Source organism: Rhamphochromis sp. 'chilingali' (assembly GCF_963969265.1).
Source record: "Rhamphochromis sp. 'chilingali' genome assembly, chromosome: 10".
Taxonomy (NCBI): domain Eukaryota; kingdom Metazoa; phylum Chordata; class Actinopteri; order Cichliformes; family Cichlidae; genus Rhamphochromis; species Rhamphochromis sp. 'chilingali'.
The window spans coordinates 33,384,967-33,410,736 of NC_137937.1; the positions used below are offsets into that span (position 1 = coordinate 33,384,967).

General features: G+C 40.7%; 1 protein-coding gene across 1 annotated transcript; it reads left to right on the forward strand.

The window, feature by feature from the left end:
- Positions 1-1,675: 1,675 nt before the first annotated feature.
- LOC308404541 (uncharacterized protein) lies at positions 1,676-24,408 on the forward strand. The gene is made up of 6 exons (XM_080894621.1): positions 1,676-1,768; positions 9,594-9,663; positions 17,233-17,283; positions 17,540-18,082; positions 18,523-19,758; positions 21,311-24,408. Exons 2-6 carry the CDS (start codon positions 9,645-9,647, stop codon positions 23,383-23,385), a joined length of 3,924 nt encoding a protein of 1,307 aa, XP_080750747.1. The 5' UTR covers positions 1,676-1,768; positions 9,594-9,644; the 3' UTR covers positions 23,386-24,408.
- Positions 24,409-25,770: the final 1,362 nt, after the last annotated feature.

Genomic DNA, 25,770 nt, shown 5'->3' on the forward strand with positions numbered 1-25,770 from the left:
TTTCGTATAGTTATATTTAGTTGACCTCTTTTATGGGCCTGCTAATTATGTTTTTGAATTTTGTCATTTTTGAACTTTTTGAGGGTTAAAATAAAGAAAACCCTTTTTGAAAATATTTTTTTTGCCTGTGTCCTCTATGCCTTGGCCGCTTGGTCCCTAACAAGCACAAATGAATTGGCTGCTAGTCAATGAGAAAAAACAAAAAGCAAAGAATAAAAAAACAGTAGTGTTCAATATGAAATTGAAATCAAATAAAAGATTGTTAGCATCAACTTAATAATGCTTGGCGACCACTGACTTTGAATTTTGATAATGTTTTAAAGTAACTGCCCAAATAAATGCCCAGAGGCCTTTTATCATGTAAGATTACTTTTGGAAAATGTTGGTAAAGTGTGGTTTCTATGAGCTCAGTGAGTAAAACTGGGTTTAAACTCATCAGACATTTTTCAGTCTGATGAGTTTGTCACATTTAGAGTTTAAAGTGGCAGAAAGGATCATCAACAGAAGGTTTCTATGTCTCTGTGACGAATCCTTCACTTCTTCATATTTTCTCTTCAAGTTGCTCAGCCCTTGTTGTTTTTCTAGTCGGCTCTTTTCATGCTGTTCCTTTGGAGTCTTGAGTTCTTTTTCATGTTTTTTTCTTCAAGGTCATTGGTTCATTTTATTTATTTATTAATTTTTCAGCTTATTTTCAGACCTTGATCCATTGTGTCAATTTCTCTACTGTTGCTTAGGCACCAAGAACAAAAAGAAAAGAAAAGAAAAGAAAAGAAAAGAAAAACAGCTGTAATGTGTACACTATGTAAATGGTAAATTCTTATATAGTACTTTTCTACTCTACCTGAGCACTCAAAGCACTTTATACCACTTACCTCATGCAGCCATTCAAACCTGTTTATACAAGCATTTTTTTCTATGCTTTTCCTGTGTAAATGTTTTCACACACATTTGTATGAGCAACTTGAGGTTAATAACTCTCAAATCATAAGCTCATGTTTATTTTGAGCAGAATGCAGTTTTCTGATGAATGTAGAAAATTGCTGAGCCAGAGTTCAGTGCTCAGGTATGAGCAGATTTACTTCAGCCGTTAGAGCAGAAACAGATGGCAGTGACTCTCCTCTAAAAGGTTTTCATTTTCAGACTGTTTGAATTCACAGCGATCTGAATCTGATCCAGACTGATTCTGCAGAATTCTGATAGTTATTTATTATTTTAATCATCAGTAATAATGAAGATCAGCTCTTCTTCTACCATGTTGAATCTATGTGGCTCAAGGGTAGCAAAATGTCTCACATTTCAGTCAGTGCTTGATATGCATAATAAATACACATATAAATAAATGTTTAATTCATAAATAAACATATATTCACTGATATAAGAAATGCTGGAGAGACAATATGTTTAACATTTAGATATGAGTTTGATTAGTTTAAATTAAAAAAATTACAATTAGTACTTCACTATGAGAATGCTTAAATCAGACAAAAGAATAATGTGTCCACTAGCCTAAATCTCTCTTTTCTGTGACAAACGATACAAATTTAACAGAAATGTAACACAAGCTATTAAATCTTCAACTCTGCAGGATTTTACAAAATATACGATAAGCAACAGAACTATTATTGTTATTATTTATACATAAAAAATGTCCTCTCTTTTTAGACATGGCCAAGTGGCGCTATTTCTGCGCAAGCTCGTACTTGTCCGTCTGCTTCCTTGTTTTCCATTCTAAACGCTTTCGCTTTCATTAAGGAGGAGATTAGGAGAGGTGAGTAACTCGACCTACGATTAAAATACATTTATTGTAAAAACCGTAGCTTACTGTGGATGATGGATGGGTGGATAGAATCGATTACTACCTACACTAAACTTCAGAATTGACGTTTATGACTGAAAATCGATCGCTGACCCGCCGGCAGGTTCGAGTGTACTCAAATTACATCGACACTTCGTTATTCTCACAGAAATATCCGTGACTAAGATGAAAATAACTCTCTGATCACTCTAGCTCTACGCAGAGCTTCAGATTGGGGTAAAAATGGATAAATCAGTAAAATTAGTTTCACTGTTTAATAAAGCGGAAATACGAAGCGCTTCGAAATCAGTTATTTTGAAATTGTGTAATTTAATGTGTGATCAGTTTGTATCTAAAATGAAACATTACGTTTTTCATCTTGTGACACGGAGAATTTTTGAATTATTGAGTGTGAAACTGTGGAAGTTTAAATTAAAACGTATTTCCACCATTTTGGCTTTGGCACAACCAGGAAGTAGAACTTACATAACACAAAGGTGCCTGTAAAATTCAGTCCCTGTAGCCTGTTAAGAATAAAGACTCAATAAAGGCTTACAAACTCTAGCTGTTTATAGCTAGGTATTTTATTTTACATTTGTCATATCAGAAATATATGACACAGCACTCATCACAAAATTCTTGTCTTAACAACAAAAATGTAAATTGTATTTGGAACATTTGCAACCTTTTTGTTCTATCCTGAAATAAAATAAGATCACGTTTTGGCAAAAAATGATTACAGCAAAGCAAAACCCTTATCCATAGCCTTAAAGACAACAATTAAATTTAGTTATGTCAGTTAAATAAGTTACATATTCAGCATTATTGTAATGGAGATTGCATCATGACCTGGGTCACTTTTGTATGTGGTACTGAATCCGATACATATCTGATGTTTTAGAAAGCGACTGCTGTTTGAATGGTCATGTTGAATTAAATCCGGCTTTTACGTCACTGACACAAGACAGACGCCAATTATCAGTGCCGGAGAAGCGCCCGAGAAGACATCGTGAACGCTTCCTGGCCATCCAGTGTAGATGTTAGTGAAACTGTTGGGAAGACAACGTTGGAGAAACGTGAACATTTTATTTGTACTGTATAATCTGCAGATTCTGACAGAAATCCTCAACTATCCTTTGAAGCACCGCTCCTCTCTAAAACAGCAATAAGGATAATTATTAGGCCATATGCAAATAACAAAATTAATTTATAACTTAAAACAAAACTGGGAAACGTAAAGCCCGAAACAAGTCTTTATATTAAGGGCCATCAGTCAAACAATACTGTTATGGTAAGGATTTATCCAATAGTTAAGGCAGCACCCTCTGGCGGTTGTGCCAGGTATTGTATGTTGCAGCTTGGCAATAAACGGAGTCGCCACGTTAAGACAGAGCTGACCCAGTGTCGTTTATGGCGTTGCTATTAAAGTCACGAGAGCTACCAAAACATGGTGTCAGAAGTGCTCGGGAGAGAAGAAGAACATAACGGAACACGGAAACTTCCTCACCGGAGAGAACTCGCCCTGCAAGGTTGCAATACCAGCCACAGTAAGAGCTAAGCTAACAAATTAGCAAGAAGCGCTAACTAGCATCTCGCGACTAGCAATATGGCGGCCGCACCAGCAGCTTTTCAAGTATCACCGCCGTCGAAGTTTGATTTTTCAAAGCCGGAAGAGTGGCCGAAATGGATCCGACGCTTCGACAGGTTCAGGATAGCATCCGGACTCGAGCTACAATCGGACGAAAACCAGGTTAACACTCTGATATATACAATGGGCGATGAAGCTGAAGACGTGATCACCTCGTTGAACCTGACCGAAGAGGAGGCGAGTGAGTACCACACTCTCAAAGACAAACTCGAGGCACACTTTGTAGTCAGAAGAAATGTTATCTTTGAACGTGCAAAGTTCAACCAAAGGCAGCAAGAAGCAGGAGAGACTGCAGACGGGTTTATTACATCCCTATATGCCTTGGCTGAGCATTGTGGCTACGGGGCGCTGCACAGTGAAATGATAAGAGACAGACTCGTTGTTGGAATAAGAGACAAGAGGCTCTCGGAGCAACTGCAAATGGACGCGGAGCTCACGTTAGAAAAAGCAGTGATACGGATTCGCCAAAGTGAACTTGTTAAGAAACAACAGGATCTTCTTAAAAACAACTTCAAGCAGGAGAATCTTTGCAACGTGGACATCGTTAAAGCAAAAACGAAACACTTCAAACCACGAAAGACTGTACCACAAACCACGGAGAGGAATGTGAAAAGCCAATGCAACCGATGTGGAAAGACACCCTTTCACAGCAAACACCAGTGCCCAGCCAGAGAGGTACTCTGCAATCAGTGCAAAAAGAAAGGTCACTACGCAAGAGTATGTAGGTCTGGGGCAGTGGGAGAAATACGTGCAGCGGGTGGTAACAGAGAAGAAAAAGAAATAGCATTTCTGGGAACAGTAGCCTCAGATAGAACAGAGGATGCGTGGTTGACTAAAGTAAAAGTTAACAATGCAGACTGCTGGCTAAAAATTGATACAGGAGCGGACGTAACCGTCTTGCCCAAAAAAGAGTACAACACTCTAGCACAAAAACCGCAGCTGCAACCCACAGATCTGAAACTATATGGGGTGGGAATGTCTCCATTAACAGTTAGAGGGAAATTTACTGCTAACTTGAGCACTCCAAGCAAAGCTACAGTACAGCCTGTGTATGTAGTAGCAGACCTGACACAAGGATTACTAAGCCGCATAGCGAGCGTAGCACTTGGATTAGTGGCTAGAATAGAAACTGTGTCACTCACTTCAGTAGAAACAGTGAAGCAGCAGTTTCCAACACTATTCAGTGGGTTAGGCCGAATGGAGGGGGAATACAAAATTGAGCTTAAAGCAGACGCTAAACCATTCACCCTGTCAACCCCAAGAAGGGTCCCGCTTCCCCTGTTGCCCAAAGTCAAAAGAGAGCTTGCTCGTATGGAAGAGTTAGGTGTAATCTCCAGAGTAGAGCAGCCTACTGACTGGTGTGCAGGAATGGTTCCAGTACCTAAACCAAACAGAGAAGAAGTGCGCGTGTGCGTGGACTTGACCAAACTGAATAACTCAGTGAAAAGAGAAAGACACATGTTGCCATCAGTTGAGCACACTCTAGGTCAACTAGAGGGCGCGAAAGTGTTCTCGAAACTCGACGCTAGTTCAGGGTTTTGGCAAATACCTTTGTCCAAACAGTCAGCTCTTCTCACAACCTTCATCACGCCATTCGGAAGGTTCTGTTTTAATAGACTTTGTTTTGGCATATCTTCAGCCCCCGAACACTTCCAAAAACGAATGTCTCAGCTTTTAGAGGGGCTGGAAGGAGTCGTCTGCCAGATGGATGACATTCTGGTTTATGCTGACACACAAACCCAGCACGACAAGAGACTGATCGCAGTCCTGGAACGGCTCACAAAAGCAGGCGTGACATTGAAAAGCGAGAAATGTGAGTTTGCAAAGACATCAATCAAGTTCCTCGGACAGATCATCGATGCTGCAGGAGTCAAAGCAGACCCGGAGAAAGTGAAAGCAGTCAGCAACATGGAAGCGCCCATGGACGTGGGTGGAGTGAGACGATTCCTCGGAATGGTTAATCATCTGGGCAAGTATCTTCCTCACTTGGCAGAGAAAACACAGCCGTTGAGAGAACTACTCAGTGCCAAAAATATGTGGTGTTGGAATGAAACTCAACAAACAGCGTTCGACAACATTAAGGCAGAACTGAGTAAACCACCGAACTTGGCACTCTACAACCCCAAAGCACAAACGACAGTATAAGCTGATGCATCCTCCTATGGACTAGGAGCGGTGCTACTTCAGAAACAAGAGGATGAAACAACTAAACCAGTGGCCTTCGCTTCAAGAGCATTAACCCCCACGGAACAGAGGTACGCTCAAATAGAGAAAGAAGCGTTAGCCATAACCTGGGCATGTGAGCGATTCTCGGATTTTCTTATAGGCATTGAGTTCCACGTTCAGACAGATCACAAGCCTTTAGTACCACTTCTGGGCTCCAAGAACTTGGATGAACTGCCACCACGAGTACAAAGACTGAGAATGAGATTGATGCGATACTCTTTCACCATCTCGCACGTCCCAGGCAAACACATCGCAACTGCAGACGTGCTGTCCAGAGCACCAGACAAAACTGTTTGTGATGAGACATTAAGAGACAAAATGAACCTGTACGCTCATCAGGTGATTTCAGGTCTTCCCGCAACAGAGGAGAGACTACAACAAATAAGAGAGCAGCAAGACAAAGACGAAACACTAAAACAAATCAAATTCTACTGCAAGAATGGCTGGCCGGACAAACTCAAAATACCAGGTTCATGTTTCCCATACCACCAGCATGCAGGGGACCTAACTGTTGAAAATGACCTTCTCCTAAAAGGTATGCGTATAGTTATTCCAAAGATATTACAAAAAGATGTTTTGACACGACTGCACACAGGTCACCAGGGCATTGTAAAGTCCAGGGAACGAGCCAAGCAGTCGGTATGGTGGCCAGGACTGAGCTCTCAACTACAACAGCTGGTAGCAGAATGTGAGACGTGTGCAAAGGTGAGACAGCAACCCAGAGAAACACTCATGCCAACTGAGTTTCCTACACGGCCGTGGGAGTTAGTTGGTGCTGATCTTTTTGAGTGGAGTAACAGCCAGTATTTGGTTGCAGTGGACTATTTCTCACGATACATAGAAATAGCTAAGCTGTCCTTTACCACATCAGCAGCAGTGATTGACCACTTAAAGTCCATATTCGCACGCCACGGCATTCCAACAGAGTTAAGGTCGGATAATGGTCCACAATTCTCCTCAGAACACTTCCAGAAGTTCGCTTCAGAGTGGAATTTTACTCACACCACTTCCAGCCCGAGATTCACTCAGAGCAATGGGGAGGCAGAGAGAGCGGTGAGAACAGTAAAGAACCTTCTACAGAAAGAAGGAGACCCATATCTCGCTCTCATGGCATACCGCGCCACTCCGCTTGCCAATGGACATAGCCCAGCAGAGCTCCTGATGGGGAGGAAACTTCGTACCACGGTTCCCATACTTCCTTCCTGCCTCAACCCAGGCTGGACAAACATCACTAAACTGAGAGAGAGAGAAGGGAAGGAGAGAGAAAAACAGTGGAAATGGTTCAACAACAGACACAGAGCACAAGACCTCACAGGATTACACCCAGGAGATCAAGTCTGGATCACAGACATGAAAACAAATGGAACTATATCAGGCAGAGCAGAGACGCCGCGTTCTTACCTTGTTGAGACCCTGAGAGGACTTCTACGTCGAAACAGGAGCCATCTCATCACACTAAAAGAGACCGAGACGGAACCGACAGAACAGCAAATCCCTGTCATACCAGAAGACAGCAGCAGCCCGGTTTCGAACAAGGCACAGCAGTGTCTTACACCACCGAATGACCGGATTACTGAAAAAAGATATCCCACCAGAGACAGAAACCCACCGAGGTACCTTAAAGACTTTGAAGTAGGTAGTAGGTACTCTCGAGCACCTGAGTGACCAGCCAGGGGCAGAATAATCCCCTCACTCAGCGGAAGGATTGGGAAGTCTACCCCACCTTCATAGTTGGATAGGTTCACACAGTTAAATAAAATAATTGTTATAAAGTGGAAACAATAAATGTCCGTTACAGAATAAAAGTTAATGTAACAGCATTGAAATATTCAGCTACAAGTTAAGTTGCAGTGAATGTAGTGTTGACATAAATGTGGATTAGCACAGGAAACATTATGGTTATAATGTACTCAGAAAGGGGGATGTTATGGTAAGGATTTATCCAATAGTTAAGGCAGCACCCTCTGGCGGTTGTGCCAGGTATTGTATGTTGCAGCTTGGCAATAAACGGAGTTGCCACGTTAAGACAGAGCTGACCCAGTGTCGTTTATGGCGTTGCTATTAAAGTCACGAGAGCTACCAAAACAAATACTGTTTGGTCTGGGTCTAAACAGAGCGCGTTGTGTGTGACGTCTTCTTTTGCGTATGCGGGCCGCTTTGAGGGTTCACACTAGAGCACGCTTGCTGTCACATTTTATATGTAGTGTGAACAAGCAGACAAAAAAATCGGATTTGATAAAAAAAATCAGAATTGAGCATTAAGACAAACGTAGCCTTTGACTCACTTTTGGAGTCAGCATTTGGTGGATATTAGAGGCTTTAATTTTTGAACATTTGGAGCTTAATTATTTGGTTATAGTGATGGGAATTCCGGCTCTTTTTAGAGAACCAGCTCTTTCAGCTCAGCTCACTAAAACGAGCCGTCTCTTTTGGCTCCCAACCGGCTCTTCAGGTTGTTTTGTTGCTTTATTAAATTCATTATCAACAACAATATAAAATCATGCACAAAAAGAATTACTAATGTTAAAAAAACTGTTTATTTATTTATATATGTTTATATATAAGCATGCTTTTATTTATCACTTTGAGACCTATCATAGAGCAAATTCCTCCAGAGCTTATCTTTGTTTTTACATGCTGTAGTGCCATATTTTAATAAGATGTATGCAATAAGTCCATAGCAATTACATAAATTACAAAAAAGTGCAATAAACTACAAAAAAATTTAAAATCATTTTATTTTTTTACATATTTTTCTAGTTAGAGAAATTTAAGAGATTTATCCCTCAAAACTGTAAATACAAAAAAATTTCACAAAATAGGTTTTATTTTGAGTGTCTTCATAGTTTTATTTTTAAGATACACCAATTTTTATATACTTCAGGAAAACCAAAAATAGATATTATAATACAAATTTGCAAAAATAGATATTATACTACAAATTTGCAACAAATTGCATACATTCAGCAACCACTTTATTAGGTATGCCTGTTCCCATGCTCGTCACAGTAATCTAAATATCTAATCAGGCATGTAGACATGGTCAGCACAGCCTGCTGAAGTTCAAACCGAGCATCAGGGTCAGGAAGAAAGATGACTGAATGTGGCATGGCTGTTTATGTCAGACGCCTGGTGTGAGTATTTCATCATCTCCAAGGTTTATAAAGAATGGTCTGAAATGAGAAAATATCCAGGGAGCAGCAGTTCTCTGGGTGAAAATACATTTTTGATTTCAGGGGACAATGGCTAGACGAAGGGAAAAATAATTCACTCAACCACTTGTTACCAACAAGTTATGAAGAAGAGCATCTCTAAAAGTAGAACACATCTGATCTGGAAGCAGATTGAAAAACACTCCAGTGACCTCCATTCACCAGATGTCAGTGCAGCAGAGCATCCTTGGGATGTACTTGAAGTGAAGGGGAAATCTGATGCGGCCAATCAAGTTCAGCGTTTTTTGAATATTCTGTGCAATTTTGCTGTGTGTCCATGCAAGATGTAGCATCAGTTTTCATCTTCTCAGCTGACAGTTGTAGCTCCCAGTGTGGTCTTCTGTTCCTGTAGAGGATCTGCTTCGAGGTCAGTTGTGTTGTTGTTTTCAGAGATGCATCCCTTGTTTGTAATGAGTGGTTGATTGAGTTACTGTTGCCTTCCTTTCGGCTCTAAGTAGTACGCCCATTCTACTTTTACTTGAGACATTAACAAGGTACACACAGAAAATTGCTGCTCACTAGATAATTTCTGTTTTTCACACCATTCTCTCAAAACCCCAGAGATTGTTGTGTGGGGAAAATCCCAGTAGATCAACCATTTAGACCAAGAACAATGCCACTTTCACTCACCTCATATTAATCCTAATATAAACTGTGTGCAAGTATAAGAGATACATTTTCTATCTTATCTATTCTTTTTTTCTTCTTGGAGGTTGTTGAAGAGGTTGGTGTCCAGTTTCTGTGGTCTGTGACAGAGTGAATTATGGCGACTTCAATAGCCGGTGAGTTCAGTTTGAGTACTGCTCATTATAATGTTCAAATAACTTTGTATCCCAGAGTAAAATTGCACCACAAAAAGGACTGATGATGTGTTATATATTATTTTCAAACTGTGAGTCCAATCAAAAGAGAAAAACGTAAGCAGTGTTACCTGCAAAATGAAGAAAATGTGTTTTTTCTTTTAGTGTTGTATTGTGTTATGCTCCAGCCTAGGGGAAACCAAGGCACAACACAAAAATTACTCACCTGCTCCCAAGGAACGACCAACCCAACAGCGGGATTTGCAGTTTCAAAAACAGAATAGTTTATTTTCTTTTGAAGGTAAAAACCTTAGGGTGGACACAGCCAAAACTACATTCTAGAAAGGAGCCACAACTAGCTTACTGACCGTCATGAAATCCAAGAAGAAACCCAAATCATTTCAGTACCGTGTCCAACCTCAGAAGTGAAGATTTTCAAAAACGCTCGGATCGGGTGTTGAAACACCCACATCATATGACAGATAAGATAAACCTTTATTAGACCTACACATGGGAAATTTTTGGTCACGGCTGAAATATAAGAGCAGTAAAAAATTAGAGAAAATAAGATAAAAACAATATAATAGAATAAGATAAACACATTTTTTTAAAAATTTCTTTAACCTTTATTTTACCAGGAAGATCCCATTAAAACCTCTTTTTCAAGGGAGACCTGGCCAAGATAGGCAGCAGCAAGTGTCTCACAGTTACAAAAATTACTCAATTAAAACACATGCGGCAACAAGACACATGCAAAAATAAATGAAAAACAAAAAATAAAATGCAATAAAATGAAAATAAAATTCAGTTAAAATGACATTAAATCTAATTGAAACATTTGCATGTTATGGACTTGGCCTCAAGTAATATTAGTTTAGATTTAAAAGCACTTAATGAAATGAATTCAGTAATTTTCCAGTTGTTCTACAGCTTGTTCCAAGCCAAGGGTGCTAAATGGACAAAAGCTCTTTTACCAAATTTAGTTTGGTCAAATGGAACAGAAAGCAACAAGTAACCTTGCTGACGAAGAGAATACTGACCAGCATTTTTTATTGCAAACAGGGAACATATATAAGAAGGTAGCAATCCAAGTATTGCCTTATAAAACTGTATAAATGAGAATAACATGCTATACAAAATAGAAAGAATTCTATATACAATAGAATATGTACCATACACATATAATAAAATACTGTACAAATAGTATAAAATACTTAGTTACATAGGAAAAATTGCACTTGGTGCCATTGCACATCCAGGAGACAGGGCGAGAGTTAGAATTGTGTATGGGATGTGTGTGTGTGTCTGTCTGCACATGTGTGGTCCTCTGCAGAGACCATGTTGTGAAGTCTGACAGCCGTAGGGAGGAAAGTCCTGCGAAATCTCTCTGTCCCACACCGTGGGTGCTGCAGCCTGCGACTGAAGGAGCTGCTCAGTGCTGTCAGAGTCTCCTGCATGGGGTGGGAGATGTTGTCCAAGAGGGATCAGAATCAGAATCAGAATACTTTATTGATCCCTGGGGGAAATTATTTTTTGTTACAGTGCTCCATTTTAAACCAACATTAAGACAAGACAGACAATACACTAACTAAGAATAGTATAATATATACATATATATACATACATACATAAGTCACTCATAAATAAATAGTTGGAAAAGAAACATGTGTAGTTGTTGCAGTAAACAGTGTGTTAAGTGGATGCGTTGTACAGGGAGATGGCCACAGGCAGGAAAGATTTCCTGTGTCGTTCAGTGGTGCTTTTCGGTAATCTCAGTCTCTCACTGAACGAGCTCCTGTGACTGACCAGCATGTCATGGAGTGGGTGGGAGGTGTTATCCAACATTGTCTTTATCTTGGACAGCATCCGGCTCTCCGACACCACCTTGAGGGAGTCCAGCTCCATCCCCACAACATTGCTGGCCTTACGGATCAGTTTATCGAGTCTGTTGGCATCTGCGACCCTCAGCCTGCTCCCCCAGCATGCAACAGCATAGAGGATCGCACTGGCCACAACAGACTCATAGAAAATCCTGAGCATTTTCTGGCAGATGTTGAAGGACCTCAGTCGCCTCAAAAAATAGAGACGACTCTGGCCCTTCCTGTAAAGTGCTGTGGTGTTTTTAGCCCAGTCCAGTTTATTGTCAATGTGTACTCCAAGGTATTTATAGTCCTCCACAATGTCAACACTGACCCCCTGGATTGAAACAGGGGTCAAGTGTTTCCTGGTCTTCCTGAAGTCCACGATCAGTTCCTTGGTCTTTGCCACGTTGAGCTGCAGATGATTCTGCTCACACCACGTGACAAAGGAGTCGATCACAGCCCGGTACTCTGTCTCATCATCCCTGCTGATGCATCCAACCACCGCAGAGTCATCAGAAAACTTCTGAAGATGGCAGGTCTCTGTGCAGTGGCTGAAGTCTGTGGTGTAGAGGGTGAAGAGGAAGGGGGAGAGGACAGTCCCCTGTGGTGCCCCTGTGTTGCTGATCACCTTGTCAGACACACACTGTGGGAGACGTACATATTGTGGTCTTCCTGTCAGGTAATCAACAATCCAGGACACCAGAGAAGCATCCACCTGCATCGCTGCTAACTTATCACCCAGGAGGGTTGGCCAGATGTGGTCTTACTATGGGTCGCAGCTGGTCCAGGATGAGCCTTTCCAGGGTCTTCATGATGTGGGAGGTCAGTGCCACGGGCCTGTAATCCTGGGGGCCACTGGGACGTGGCGTCTTTGGTACAGGGACGAGGCATGATGTCTTCCACATCACTGGGACCCTCTGCAGACTCAGACTCAGCATAAACAGTTTATGAAAGACTCCACACAGCTGGGGAGCACAGGTCTGGAGGACGAGGGGACTCACTCCGTCTGGTCCAGCAGACTTGCCTGAGTGAAGTCTCCTCATTTGCATCTCAACCTGGTATTGAGTGAAGGTGATGGGTGGGGGGGAGGGGTGTCAGGAATCTCACAGGAGGCAACAGCGCCATGTGAAGAGAGAGGCTGGCACAGTGGTGTGGCTCTGGATTCCAGGCTGACTACAGGTGAGGTTGTGGGGGTGGGAGCAGACACTGTGGTGTCGAATCTATTGAAAAACAGATTCAACTCATTGGCTCTATTCTCACCTCCCTCAGCTCCCCTGCTGTTGGTTGGCCTGAATCCAGTGATGGTCTTCATGCCCCTCCACACCTCTCTCATGCTGTTCTGCTGGAGTTTCCACTCCAGCTTCCTCCTGTAATTGTCCTTAGCCTCTCTGATCTTGTCCTTTAGTAACACCTGGATCTTCCTCACCTCCTCTTTGTTGCCCCCTCTGAAAGCCCTCTTCTTGTTGTTGAGGAGGGCTTTGATGTCCTTAGTCACCCACGGCTTGTTATTTGGGTAACAATGAACAGTCTGAGCTGGAACAATGGAGTCGGTGCAGAAAGTTATGTAGCCTGTGATACACTCAGTAAGCCCATTGATGTCCTCGGCGTGAGGCTCACAGAGTGTTTCCCAGTCGGTCACCTCGAAACAGCCCTGTAGTTCTGCTAAGGCCTCCTCTGACCACCTCCTGACAGTCCTGGTGGTCACAGGTTCCCTCCTCACAATTGGCACATAGCGGGGGGTGAGGTGAATCAGGTTATGATCTGACCTACCAAGTGGGGGGAGGGAGGAGGAGCTGTATGCATCCTTGACGTTAGCATACAGTAAGTCTAAAATTTTCTCTCCCCTGGTGGGACAGTCCACATATTGTTTGAATGTTGGTAGTGTATTGTCCACTACCAACAGCTTAGCCACCATTCTCCTGTCACTCACTACCTCCACTGGGTCCAGAGGGCATCCTAGAACAGAGCTGGCCCTCCGGACCATGGCTAATTAAAATTTTGGTGTGCTTCATTTTCAACAGATAGCTTACCACCTGCCTAAATAAAAATGCAAGACAAAACACATGAATTAATACAGGTGACCTATTTGTTAACAATTCTCATGACTACTGTTTTTTATTCCTATTAACACATCTGTTGTAAAAATCTGAACCACAACAAAGGCATGCAGCAAATTCAGTGTATTAAAACCTGAGCCTCAGACTCCAACATCATGTCACGAAGCATCTCCGGGTGGAAACTGATGATCCTTTTATTAAACAGCTGTGTATGTGAACACACTGTAAGAGCTACAACATATACAGAATAAAGGACCATTAGTAACTCAAACAGTATGTTACCTTTAACCTCTTCATTATTCATAAATCACAAATGAATTGTCTTTACCTTATATAACATATAACAGCGAAACTCGCTGCCTAAACATGACGAGGTGCGTGACCACCCTCTAGTGGGTGAAAACTTAACCTTTACCCTTAGTAGCGGTCAGCAGCTATATGTTCTGTAAAATAACAAAGTACATATTTACAAGACAAACTTTGATACCAACCTTGTTCCCTTATCAACCAAGTGCTAAGGAACCGTTTGCAACTTAGAATTGCACCTTAATAGCCATTTTTCACATTCCTGTCCCTTAAACATTGAGCACACCTTCTCTCTGTGCATTAAAAACTCGCGCTTCTATTGTATGGTTTACGCCACTTGATTTACGGCACCTCGTCGCTATATAACTTTCAAAATAAAAGCATCAGCTGGGTCCAAGCTGCAACAAAATAATAACCATTCATGAACCAATTTACCAAATATTAATGAGGTCATTTACATGTGACACGGCATCCACAGCAGTATACATTACACATAAAGTTAAGGAGAGTTTCTTCATCCTCCACTGAGCAACATTTGAAGCATTACATGTTCAAAATTAGCATATAATAACTTAATAAAAATCATCTTTTAATCATTTAAAAGGAAAGCATATTTAGACTAATTTATTTAAATCTTTATTTTTTTAATTAACTGAAAAGAAAACCCAACATCACAGCAGCTGTAGCTTTGGTTACCAGTGTTTTGAAAAATCCTAAAGAAACCCCTTGAAAGCTTCAGTCATGCAACTCTTTGAGTGCCGCCAGGCTGGAGAGGTAACTTGTATAAAATAAAGCTGACTTAGCACCAAACTACGGTGGCTGGGAAGTGCAAATCACATTTACAACATCAACAACAAAATAACATTTCCGAAAACACTTTTACATAGAAAAACAAATAAACAAAAAATGACAACAAAATAACATTTAAGAAAACACTTTAACAAGTCCGCAACAAATGCACAAAAACAAGTGAAGAGGCTGAAGCTAACGCCACAAAACGGGCAAAACATTTTCCATTTATCTATGTAGTGCAGCGAGCACCGTCAGGGCAATAAATGTAGCAAAGCGCTGTGAGGAGTTAGTTTCTAGACGTTTGTTGACATCCCGCGTTTAGCTGCTGCTTCTTCTGCCGCTAATTCAAAGGCGCTTAACCACAACCTGCTGGGCTGGAGTGTGGACCATGACGGTTTTAAGGCCTGGATATTTTCTTGAGAAAATCCCCGTGACATTTAAAAATCTGAACATCATTATCTCACCCATACTCTTTTGTAAAATCTCTTCAAACATTAACTGAACACTACTTCTCTGAAAAGCCCTCGTTTAGCTGACTACAAATCACTTTTCTGTACTACAAATATGGAGTAAGCCAATTGTTGAGTCACTTCCGGTATTTCAGACAATCCCTTTCCATCAAGAACCACTTGTTAATTTGTTGCGGACTTGTTAAAGTGTTTTCTGAAATGTTATTTTGTTGTCAATTTTTTTTATTTGTTTTTTTTTTTAATGTAAAAGTGTTTTCGGAAATGTTATTTTGTCGTTGATGTTGTAAATGTGCTTTGCACTTCCCAGCCACCGTACCAAACAGCTGAAAATACAGCAGTGTTTGCTCAGTATATTTTATGAATTGACTTGTGTGCACTGCAATAAATTACTAAGCAAGTGAAACAGTCTCTCATATGTCTCAGAGGGAGAAAATAGTATTTTTTTGAAGCACATTTAACAGTCAGAGCATTTTTTATCTCCTTGTTTGTATGCAGATTTTTCCAAAACATGCATTAGTCATAATTGAGAGTCTGGCCTCTTTAAAAAGAAAACTTGTTTAGAGTTGGGCAGGGTTTATCTGAATGATTGTTTCACAGAAATGTGACAATAGCAAAAGTTGCCAGTAGGTGTCACTATGGAGATGCATTTCAAATTGTTTTAAAATCTTGATACATTTCAGCACAGTTGCTTCAAATGTTTCAGTGTTTCACAAAACCTAGCTTTGCCCATCACTACCCACAGATGTGGAGGAGTAAACACAATACACAAAATTAAGACCATGTGTCATAACAGTTGTTTGTACAATTTCTTACACTAGGCAAGGCAAGGCAAGTTTATTTATATAGCACAATTCAACAACAAGGTGATTCAAAGTGCTTTACAGAGACATTAAAAAAACAAACAAATAAAAAGCATGATTTAAAATTGATTAAAAAAAGCAATAGATAAAATTAGAACAGTAGATAAAATCAGTAGTTAAAATGTTAGTTTTGAAATTTAAGCTTTAAAGTGTGGATTTGGTGCTTTATTCAAATGCAGCTGAGAATAGGTGAGTCTTCAACCTGGATTTAAATAAACTGAGTGTTTCAGCTGATCTGAGGCTTTCTGGGAGTTTGTTCCAGATATAAGGAGCATAAAAGCTGAATGCAGCTTCTCCGTGTCTGGTTCTGACTCTGGGAACTGATAAAAGACTGGATCCAGATGACCTGAGGGATCTGGAAGGTTCATACTGGGTCAGGAGGTCACTGATGTATTTTGGTCCTAAACCATTCAGAGCTTTATAGACCAGCATCAGAACTTTAAAGTCTATCCTCTGACGGACAGGCAGCCAGTGTAAAGACCTCAGAGCTGGACTGATGTGGTCCACTTTTTTGGTCTTAGTGAGGACTCGAGCAGCAGAGTTCTGAATGAGCTGTAGTTGTCTGACTGATTTTTTTAGGTAGACCTGTAAAGATGCTGTTACAGTAATCAAGCCTGCTAAAGATGAATGCATGGACTAGTTTTTCCAGGCCCTGTTGAGACATCAGATCTTTTATCCATGAAATTTTCTTGAGGTGATAGTAAGCTGATTTTGTTATTGTCTTAATGTGTTTTTCTAAGTTTAGGTCTGCATCCATCACTACACCCAAATTTCTCGCCTGGTTTGTGGTTTTTAGGTGTATAGATTGAAGTTCTCTGGTGACCTGTAATCGTTTTTCTTTGGCACCAAAGACTATTACTTCAGTTTTGTTTTTGTTTAGCTGGCGAAAATTGTGGCACAACCAGTCATTCATTTCCTCAATGCATTTACCAAGAGCCTGCACAGGGCCTTGGTCTCCTGGTGACATTGTGATATACATTTGTGTGTCATCTGCATAGCTGTGATAGTTTATTTTGTTGTTCTTTATAATCTGTGCCAGTGGGAGCATGTAAATGTTAAACAGAAGGGGTCCCAAGATGGAACCTTGGGGAACTCCACATGTGATACTTGTCTGCTCAGATGTGAAGTTACCTATTGATACAAAGTATTTCCTGTTTTCTAAATATGCTAATATATAATTTTTTAATTATCTTAAATGTCACAGATATACACCCTCTGAAGCGGAGCAGCAGCTATGGAATCCTGCCTCCTGACAGTAAGTTTAGCTGAACTATGTCTGTACTGCTCTGGGGATCTTGACATGTATAAGTATCTCGCTGTCACTCCAGAAATTTATGATGAATGTGCTGTTTGTTAATAAATGTGATTGTCTTGTTGTCTTTGTGTATTGACTAATAAAGGGCACAATCAATACTACAAATGAAAAAACAGTTTGCAATATCTAATTTATATTTATTCTCCTGAGTTATTATGCACTTACTGGACATTTGGTCTTTTTTCTTGTATTCCAGTGTCTGAGCTGAGGGTTGTCCTGCTGGGGAATAACAGTTCTGAAATGTGTTCAGTGGGGAACCTTATACTGGGAGCAACTGGTTTCAGTGCAGTGTGTAACTCCTTCTTGAGGCTCTCTGAACAAATAGAAGACAAAGAAATCACTGTCATCAACACTCCAGAGCTGCAGTTTCCCACTATGGACAAAGTGACAGAGTTTACACAAGAGTGTGCAAGACTCTCTGATCCAGGACCTCATGTGTTCCTGCTGGTTCTGCAGTCTGAAAACGTTACAGAGGAATACAAAGAGAGTCTCGTTAAAGTCCTCAAAACTTTTAGTGAGCAATCATTTGATCATTCACTGATACTGATATTAAAACCCAGAGAGGAGAGCTCAGGTTTGATCAAAAGCTCATATTTAAGAGACATGATTAAAAAATGTAGATACAGATACTTGTTGCAAAGCAGCCTTGAACTTCAAGAGCTGCTAACACGTTTGGGTCAAATTGTGAAGGAGAACAATGGAGAACATGTGAGCTACCCACTGACTTCTACTGTTAAAGGTAGGCAGATATATGTGTGTGTGTGTGTGTGTGTGTGTGTGTGTGTGTTTGTTTGTTTGTTTGGGGTAGAACAATACTCTACATATTAATTTTATGTTTTCCAATCCAACTTTATTTATAAACCACAGCCAGCACAGAAAAAGTGCTGTAAAGTAAATAAGTTAAGAGCAATAGAATAAAACAAAACAGAAAAAAATAAAACACATAATACATAAAAATTAAAATGGCCCTATTTATAGGGTCTTCCCAAACAAATCTATATTGAAAACCCTCAGTCTTGCAGTAAGTATTAATTTGCAAAAAAACATGTGGAAATTTCTCCAGGATTTATTCAAACAGTCCCCACAAAGTGAAAACTGATAAAATGAAAATATTCTCTGATATTATAAATTCAGCTTTGTTCATGTTTCTGATAATGAATCCTTTTTCTGTTCTATCAGTGTCTGATATCAGGATTGTGCTGTTGGGCAAAAGTGAGGACAAGAAGACAAAACTTGGTAACTTCATCACTGGGCAACAAGTTTGGAAAAGGCAAGATCATTCATCACAATGTGTGGCCTCATGTGGAGAGTGGAGAGGAAAAAAAATAACAGTAGTGAAAACTCCAAACTTGTTCAGTCTGTCTGTGGAGAACATTCAAAGAGAGGTGAAGCTCTGTGTGAGTCTCTGTCCTCCTGGACCAAATGTTCTGCTAATGTTAGTGAAACCTTCTGATTTGACTGAGGAGAACAGAAAGACTCTGAAAGTCATACTGAGTTTGTTTGGAGAAGATTCCTTTAAACACTTGATGGTCATCGTTACACATAAGGAGGAGATAGAGAATAACTCAGTGGAAAAACTCATCCAAGACTGCAGGAAACAGCAGCACACAGTCAGTCTTGATAGAAAAGATCTTTCAAAACATGATCAGCAAGAGTTGATGCAAAAAGTGGAAAAGATAGTGAGTAACAGCAGGGGGAGATATCTCAAATTAAATGATGATGCTGATCATGTGACAGTGTTTAACAAATCCAAACCCCCTTTAAACCTGGTTCTGTGTGGGAGGAGAGGAGCAGAGAGGACTTCAGCAGCCAAGGCCATTTTAGGTCAGACAGAGCTTCATTCAGTCTCCAACTCATCAGAGTGCGTTAAACATCAGGGAGAGGTGTGTGGACGTTGGGTTTCCCTGGTGGAGCTGCCTGCCTTGTATGAAAAACCTCAGGAGGCAGTGATGGAGGAATCACTCAGGTGTATCTCCCTCTGTGATCCTGAGGGTGTCCATGCCTTCATCCTGGTCCTACCTGTGGCTCCCCTCACTGATGAAGACAAGGGAGAGTTAGAGACCATCCAGAACACATTCAGCTCTCGAGTCAATGATTTTACCACGATTCTGTTCACTGTGGACTCAGATCCTATAGATCCAGCTGTTCTTAACTTTCTAAAGGAAAACAATGACATCCAGGAGCTCTGTGAGAGCTGTGGAGGAAGATCTGTTGTTCTCAACATCAAGAACAAACAGCAGATCCCAAAACTGTTAGATACTGTGAACAAAATGAGAATAGACAAGGAAAAACATTTCTGCTTCACAAAAGACACATTGATACATGGCAAAATGGATCAGATGTCAATTCAGCAGACAAAAATTATTTCTCTACAGAAACAGCTTCATGAGATGGAGACAAAGCTCACAGTAACTGGTAAGCACATCTGTGATGCCATTTGGGTTTGACTAATACAGTGGCTTGCAAAAGTATTCTTTTCCACATTTTGTCACATTACAGCCACAAACATGAATCAATTCTATTGGAATTCCACCTGAAAGACCAATGCAAAGTGATGTACACTTGAGAAGTGAAACAAAATCATACATGATTCCAAACATTTTTTACAAATAAATAACTGCAAAGTGGGGTGTGCGTAATTATTCAGCCCCCTGAGTCAATACTTTGTAGAACCACCTTTTTTCTGCAATTACAGCTGCCAGTCTTTTAGGGTATGTCTCTACCAGCTTTGCACATTTAGAGACTGAAATCCTTGCCCATTCTTCTTTCAGTCAGATTAGATGGACAGTGTTTGTGAACAGCAGTTTTCAGATCTTGCCAGATTCTCGATTGGATTTAGACCTGGACTTTGACTGGGCCATTCTAACACATGGATATGTTTTGTTTTAAACCGTTCCATTGTTGCCCTGGCTTTATGTTTAGGGTTGTTGTCCTGCTGGAAGGTGAACCTCCGCCCCAGTCTCAAGTCTTTTGCAGACTCCAAGAGGTTTTCTTCCAAGATTGCCCTGTATTTGGCTCCATCCATCTTCCCATCAACTCTGACCAGCTTCCCTGTCCCTGCTGAAGAGAAGCACCCCCGGAGCATGATGCTGCCACCACCATATTTGACAGTGGGGATGGTGTGTTCAGAGCGATGTGCAGTGTTAGTTTTCCGCCACACATAGCGTTTTGCATTTTGGCCAAAAAGTTCCATTTTGGTCTCATCTGACCAGAGCACCTTCTTCCACATGTTTGCTGTGTCCCCCACATGGCTTGTGGCAAACTGCAAATGGGACTTCTTATGGTTTTCTGTTAACAATGTTGTTGTTAACATTGTTAACAGAAAACGGCCTGTGAGTTTAGGTGGACGGCCTTGTCTTGGTAGGTTTACAGTTGTGCCATACTCCTTCCATTTCTGAATTATCGCTTGAACAGTGCTCTGTGAGATGTTCAAGGCTTGGGAAATCTTTTTGTAGCCTAAGCCTGCTTTAAATTTCTCAATAACTTTATCCCTGACCTGTCTGGTGTGTACTTTGGACTTCATGGTGTTGTTGCTCCCAATATTCTCTTAGACAACCTCTGAGGCCGTCACAGAGCAGCTGTATTTGTACTGACATTAGATTACACACAGGTGCACTCTATTTAGTCATTAGCACTCATCAGGCAATGTCTATGGTCAACTGACTGCACTCAGACCAAAGGGGGCTGAATAATTACGCACACCCCACTTTTTATTTATTTGTAAAAAATGTTTAGAATCATGTGTGATTTTCGTTCCACTTCCCACGTGTACGCGACTTTGTATTGGTCTTTCACATGGAATTCCAATAAAATTGATTCATGTTTGTGGCTGTAATGTGACAAAATGTGGGAAAGTTCAAGGGGGCCGAATACTTTTGCAAGCCACTGTATATAGTGTTCTTCCACAGTGTGTAATTTTTATCAAATAAATATTAACATTATCTAATTCTACATGTTTCTTTTATAGGTGATGATGAGATCATGAACACAGAGCCTCTCAGGATTGTCCTGATAGGACAGACTGGCTGTGGAAAGAGTTCTTCAGGAAACACCATTCTAGGAAGGAAAGAGTTTAAAGCTGCATCAGCCCAACAGTCAGTAACTACATACTGTCAGAAAGCAGAGAGTGAAGTGGACGGTCGTCCTGTTGTTGTTGTCGATACTCCTGGTCTGTTTGACACAACTCTGTCAAATGAAGAGGTCAGTGAGGAGTTGGTAAAATGTGTCAGTCTTCTGGCTCCAGGACCACATGTCTTCCTGTTGGTGATACAGATCGGCAGATTCACAAAAGAGGAGAAAGAAACAGTAGAACTGATCAAGAAATTCTTTGGGAAGAATTCGGAAAAGTTCACCATTGTTCTTTTCACCAGAGGAGACAATCTGCAAAATGATGATCAGACCCTTGATGAGTACATTAAAATAAGTGATAATTCCTTCAAGAAGCTGCTCTCTGACTGTGGAGGAAGATACCATGTGTTCAATAACCGTGAGAAACAAAACCGCACACAAGTCAGTGAGCTGATAACAAAGATTGACACCATGGTGAAGTACAGTGGTGGAAGCTGCTTCACCAATGAGATGCTTCAAGAAGCTGAAGCTGCGATACAGAAAGAAATGCAGAGGATCCTGAAAGAGAAAGAAGAAGAAATGAAGAGACAGAAGGAAGAGCTTGAAAGTACGTATGAGGAGAAAATCCAATTGATGAAAAAAAGAATGGAAGAACAGAAAGCAGAAATCGATCACGAAAGAGAGCTGAGAGAGAAACAGCTTCAAGAACTTCAGGACAACATCCGCATTCAGTCTGAAGAGAGAAAGAATGAACAAAAGCTTAGAGAAGAAGTAGACAGAAAGAACAGAGAAAAGGAAGAACTTCAAAGACAAGAATGGGAAAAAAAAGTTAAAGAGCTTGAAGAAAGACTAAGATCAGAGTCAGATTTAAAGGAAATAATTGACAAAGAGTGTGAAGATTACAGAGAAAGAATAAGAGAGCAGCAAAAGACTTGGGAGAAGGAAAGAAAAGAATTGGAGGAAAAACGAAAACAAGAAGATGAAGAGAAAAAACAGAAAGTCAGGAAGCTCAAAGAAAAATATGATCAAGAAAAAAAAAAGTTGGAACGTGAGAGAGAGGAAACAGAGGAAAGAATAAAAAGAGAACAGGAAGAGAGGCTGAAAGAGTTAGAGGAGAACTATCAGAAACAAATTGAGAACATGTATGAAGATATGGGGAAGTTTAAAGAAGAGGCCAGAAGAACAGCTGAAGAGTTCAATGAATTCAGAAAGAAAAATGAAGCTGAGCTAGAAAAACTCATAAAGGATGTGATGGATCTGAAAGAACAACATGAGAAAGACATGCAGGAGAAGGAGGAATATGAAAGATTAAAGAATCTGTCAGACCACAAAGAAAATAGCCTGAAGAAAGAAATGGATGAACTGCAGGATAAACATAAATCAGAAATGGCCGACTTAATCCTGATGCTTCTGACTCAGAAAACAGAAAACAAGAAAAAATTTAAAAAGATGCAGGAATCACACAGAAAGGAGGAAGAGAGGATTAAAAAAGAGCTTTCAGATGATAACAATGAAGAAGAGAAGAAAGAAATTGGCAAACTACAGAAAAAGCAAAAACAAGAAATGGAAGGCTTGAAGACCCAAAACAAAGAAGATCGGGAAACAGAAAGGAAAAAGCTGACCATCAAACATGAACACAAAATGACTAATTTGAAACAAAAACTTTTAGACAAACAGTTAGAACGACAGAAGAAAAAATTAGATGAATTACACAACAAATACGACCAACAGCTGGAGGAATTCAAACAAAATATCCTGAAAGAAAATGAAATTAACAAGAGAGAAATAATGGATGAGCTGCAGATGAAACAGGAAAAAGAAATGAAAGAGTTGAAACATAAATTTGAGAGGCTGGATGGAGACACTGCCAGGAAAGAACTGGAAGAAATGCAGAAAAAACATGATAAAGAAATGAATGAGCTGAAAGAAAAACTTCTGACTCCAGAAGAGAAACAGTCCTGCTTCATCTCATGAGGAAAACTATTGTGTCATAAAGACATTTGGATTCGGGAGACAGACACTGTTAGATTTATATTGTTGGATTGTCATTTATGCTTAGAAGTATATAATCATTTATAGATTGAAAGAATGTCTCATCCTAGGAAGTCTGTAACAACTCTGTGTAGCCTGAAGAGGGGGGTGCGTTCACTCCTCTCCAGAGTGTTCTGGCATAGATCACACACCTCTTGGGATCATGAGCAAGGTCGTATCTTCTCTTCTGATATATGATATAGCAAACATACGTATATCTGTTTAAGTATAAGTGCCTTTTGTTTAGATGAACTGCTGGACTTCCAGACCAGAAGTCGTTTATGTGGTCACATTCTGACCACACACACACACACACACTTACACAACGCACAGACAAGGTACTCTTTGTTTGTATGTATACCTATGTAAGACGTCATATGTTAATGAACCTATGTATATTCATGTAACCTCAATAAAAGAGCAGTGTTACGAGGGAGCGGACAAGAACAACTGAGGTCAAGCAAAGGAACGGCTTTTGTCCAGTTGGTCTTCCTCGTATACGAGAATCATAAAGAACTTTGCCTAATCGTGTCTTGCTTTGCTGTGTAGTAGAATTGTCTTGAACGTTCCAGCGAATAGGTTTATGCTACGAACCTATCAGACACTATCTCTACTTTTAAGATTAGGCTTCAAACTTTCCTTTTTGCTAAGCATATAGTTAGGGCTGGATTAGGTGACCCTGAATCCTCCCTTAGTTATGCTGCAATAAGTGTAGGCTGCTGGGGCACTCCCATGATGCTCTGGGTGTTTCTTCTTCACTCCCAATGTGTTTATACACCTCTTTGCATTTCATTATTATTTTTATTCTCATATGTTGTTGATATTTTTTAGTCATTATTGATGTTTATTTACAATCTTGTCAACTTTTTCTACTTTTATAGTTTTTTGTATATTTAAGAAGTTATTGTTTTTCATATTTAACTACATCAGAAATTGAATACAGTGTTTTTTTTCCCCACCAAAACTATGTGTGATTTCTTTTCAGTTCAAATATTACAGATAACACTAATGCACTGTTACACTTTAAAAATACAGGAGTGTATATATACTAGACTTTACAATCACACTGCTGTTGTTGACCAGCATGAGGTTGTCACCCGGAAAAGGTTTCCAGTCAACACGTCAACCTGTTCATAAGTTAACTGGTGTAATTTCTTCCTTCATTTCAAAATGAACAGTTTTCCAGTTTCTCCAGAAACCTCTGTCTTAATTTCCTGCATCCTGCAGGAAGCCACTGCAGGAGAGGACATAAGGAAACCCAATATACGCTCAACAAAAATATAAACGCAACACCTTTGTTACTGCTCCCATTCCCCATGGGATGGACGTAGAGACCTAAAATTCATTCCAGATACACAATATAACCATCCCTCCCAAACAGTGGTCACAAATCAGTCCAAATGTGTGGTAGTGGGCACATCTGCCATATTGAGATAATCCATCCCACCTCACAGGTGTGCCACATCAGGATGCTGATCTGACATCATGAGTAGTGCACAGGTGTACCTCAGACTGCCCACAACAAAAGGCCACCCTGGAATGTGCAGTTTTTTGCGCTATTGGGGGTCTGGGGACCCAGAACCGGTCAGTATCTGGTGTGACCACCATTTGCCTCATGCAGTGCAACACATCGTCGCATGGAGTCTATCAGATTGTCAATTGTGGCCTGTGGAATGTTGGTCCACTCCACTTCAATGGCTGTGCGAGGTTGTTGGATATTCGTGGGAACTGGTACACGCTGTCGTATACGCCGGTCAAGCACATCCCGAACATGCTCAATGGGTGACATGTCCGGTGAGGATGCTAGCCATGCAAGAACTGGGACATTCTCAGCTGCCATCTGCCCTGAACAATGTGAACCATGATTCATCCGTGAAGCGCACACCTCTCCAACGTGCCAGACGCCATCGAATGTGAGCATTTGCCCACACAAGTCTGTTACGGCGACGAGCTGGAGTCAGGTCAAGACCCCGATGAGGACGACGGGCATGCAGTTGAGCGTCCCTGAGACGGTTTCTGACAGTTTGTGCAGAAATTGTTTGGTTGTGCAAACCAATTGTTCCAGCAGCTGTCTGAGTGGCTGGTCTCAGACGATCTTGGAGGTGAACCTGCTGGATGTGGAGGTCCTGGGCTGGTGTGGTTACACGAGGTCTGCGGTTGTGAGGCCGGTTGGATGTGCTGCCATATTCTCTGAAACGCCTGTGGAGACGGCTTATGGTTGAGAAATGAACATTCAATGCACGGGCGACAGATCTGGTTGACATTCCTGCTGTCAGCATGCCAATTGCACGCTCCCTCATTGCTTGTGGCATCTGTGGCATTTTGCTG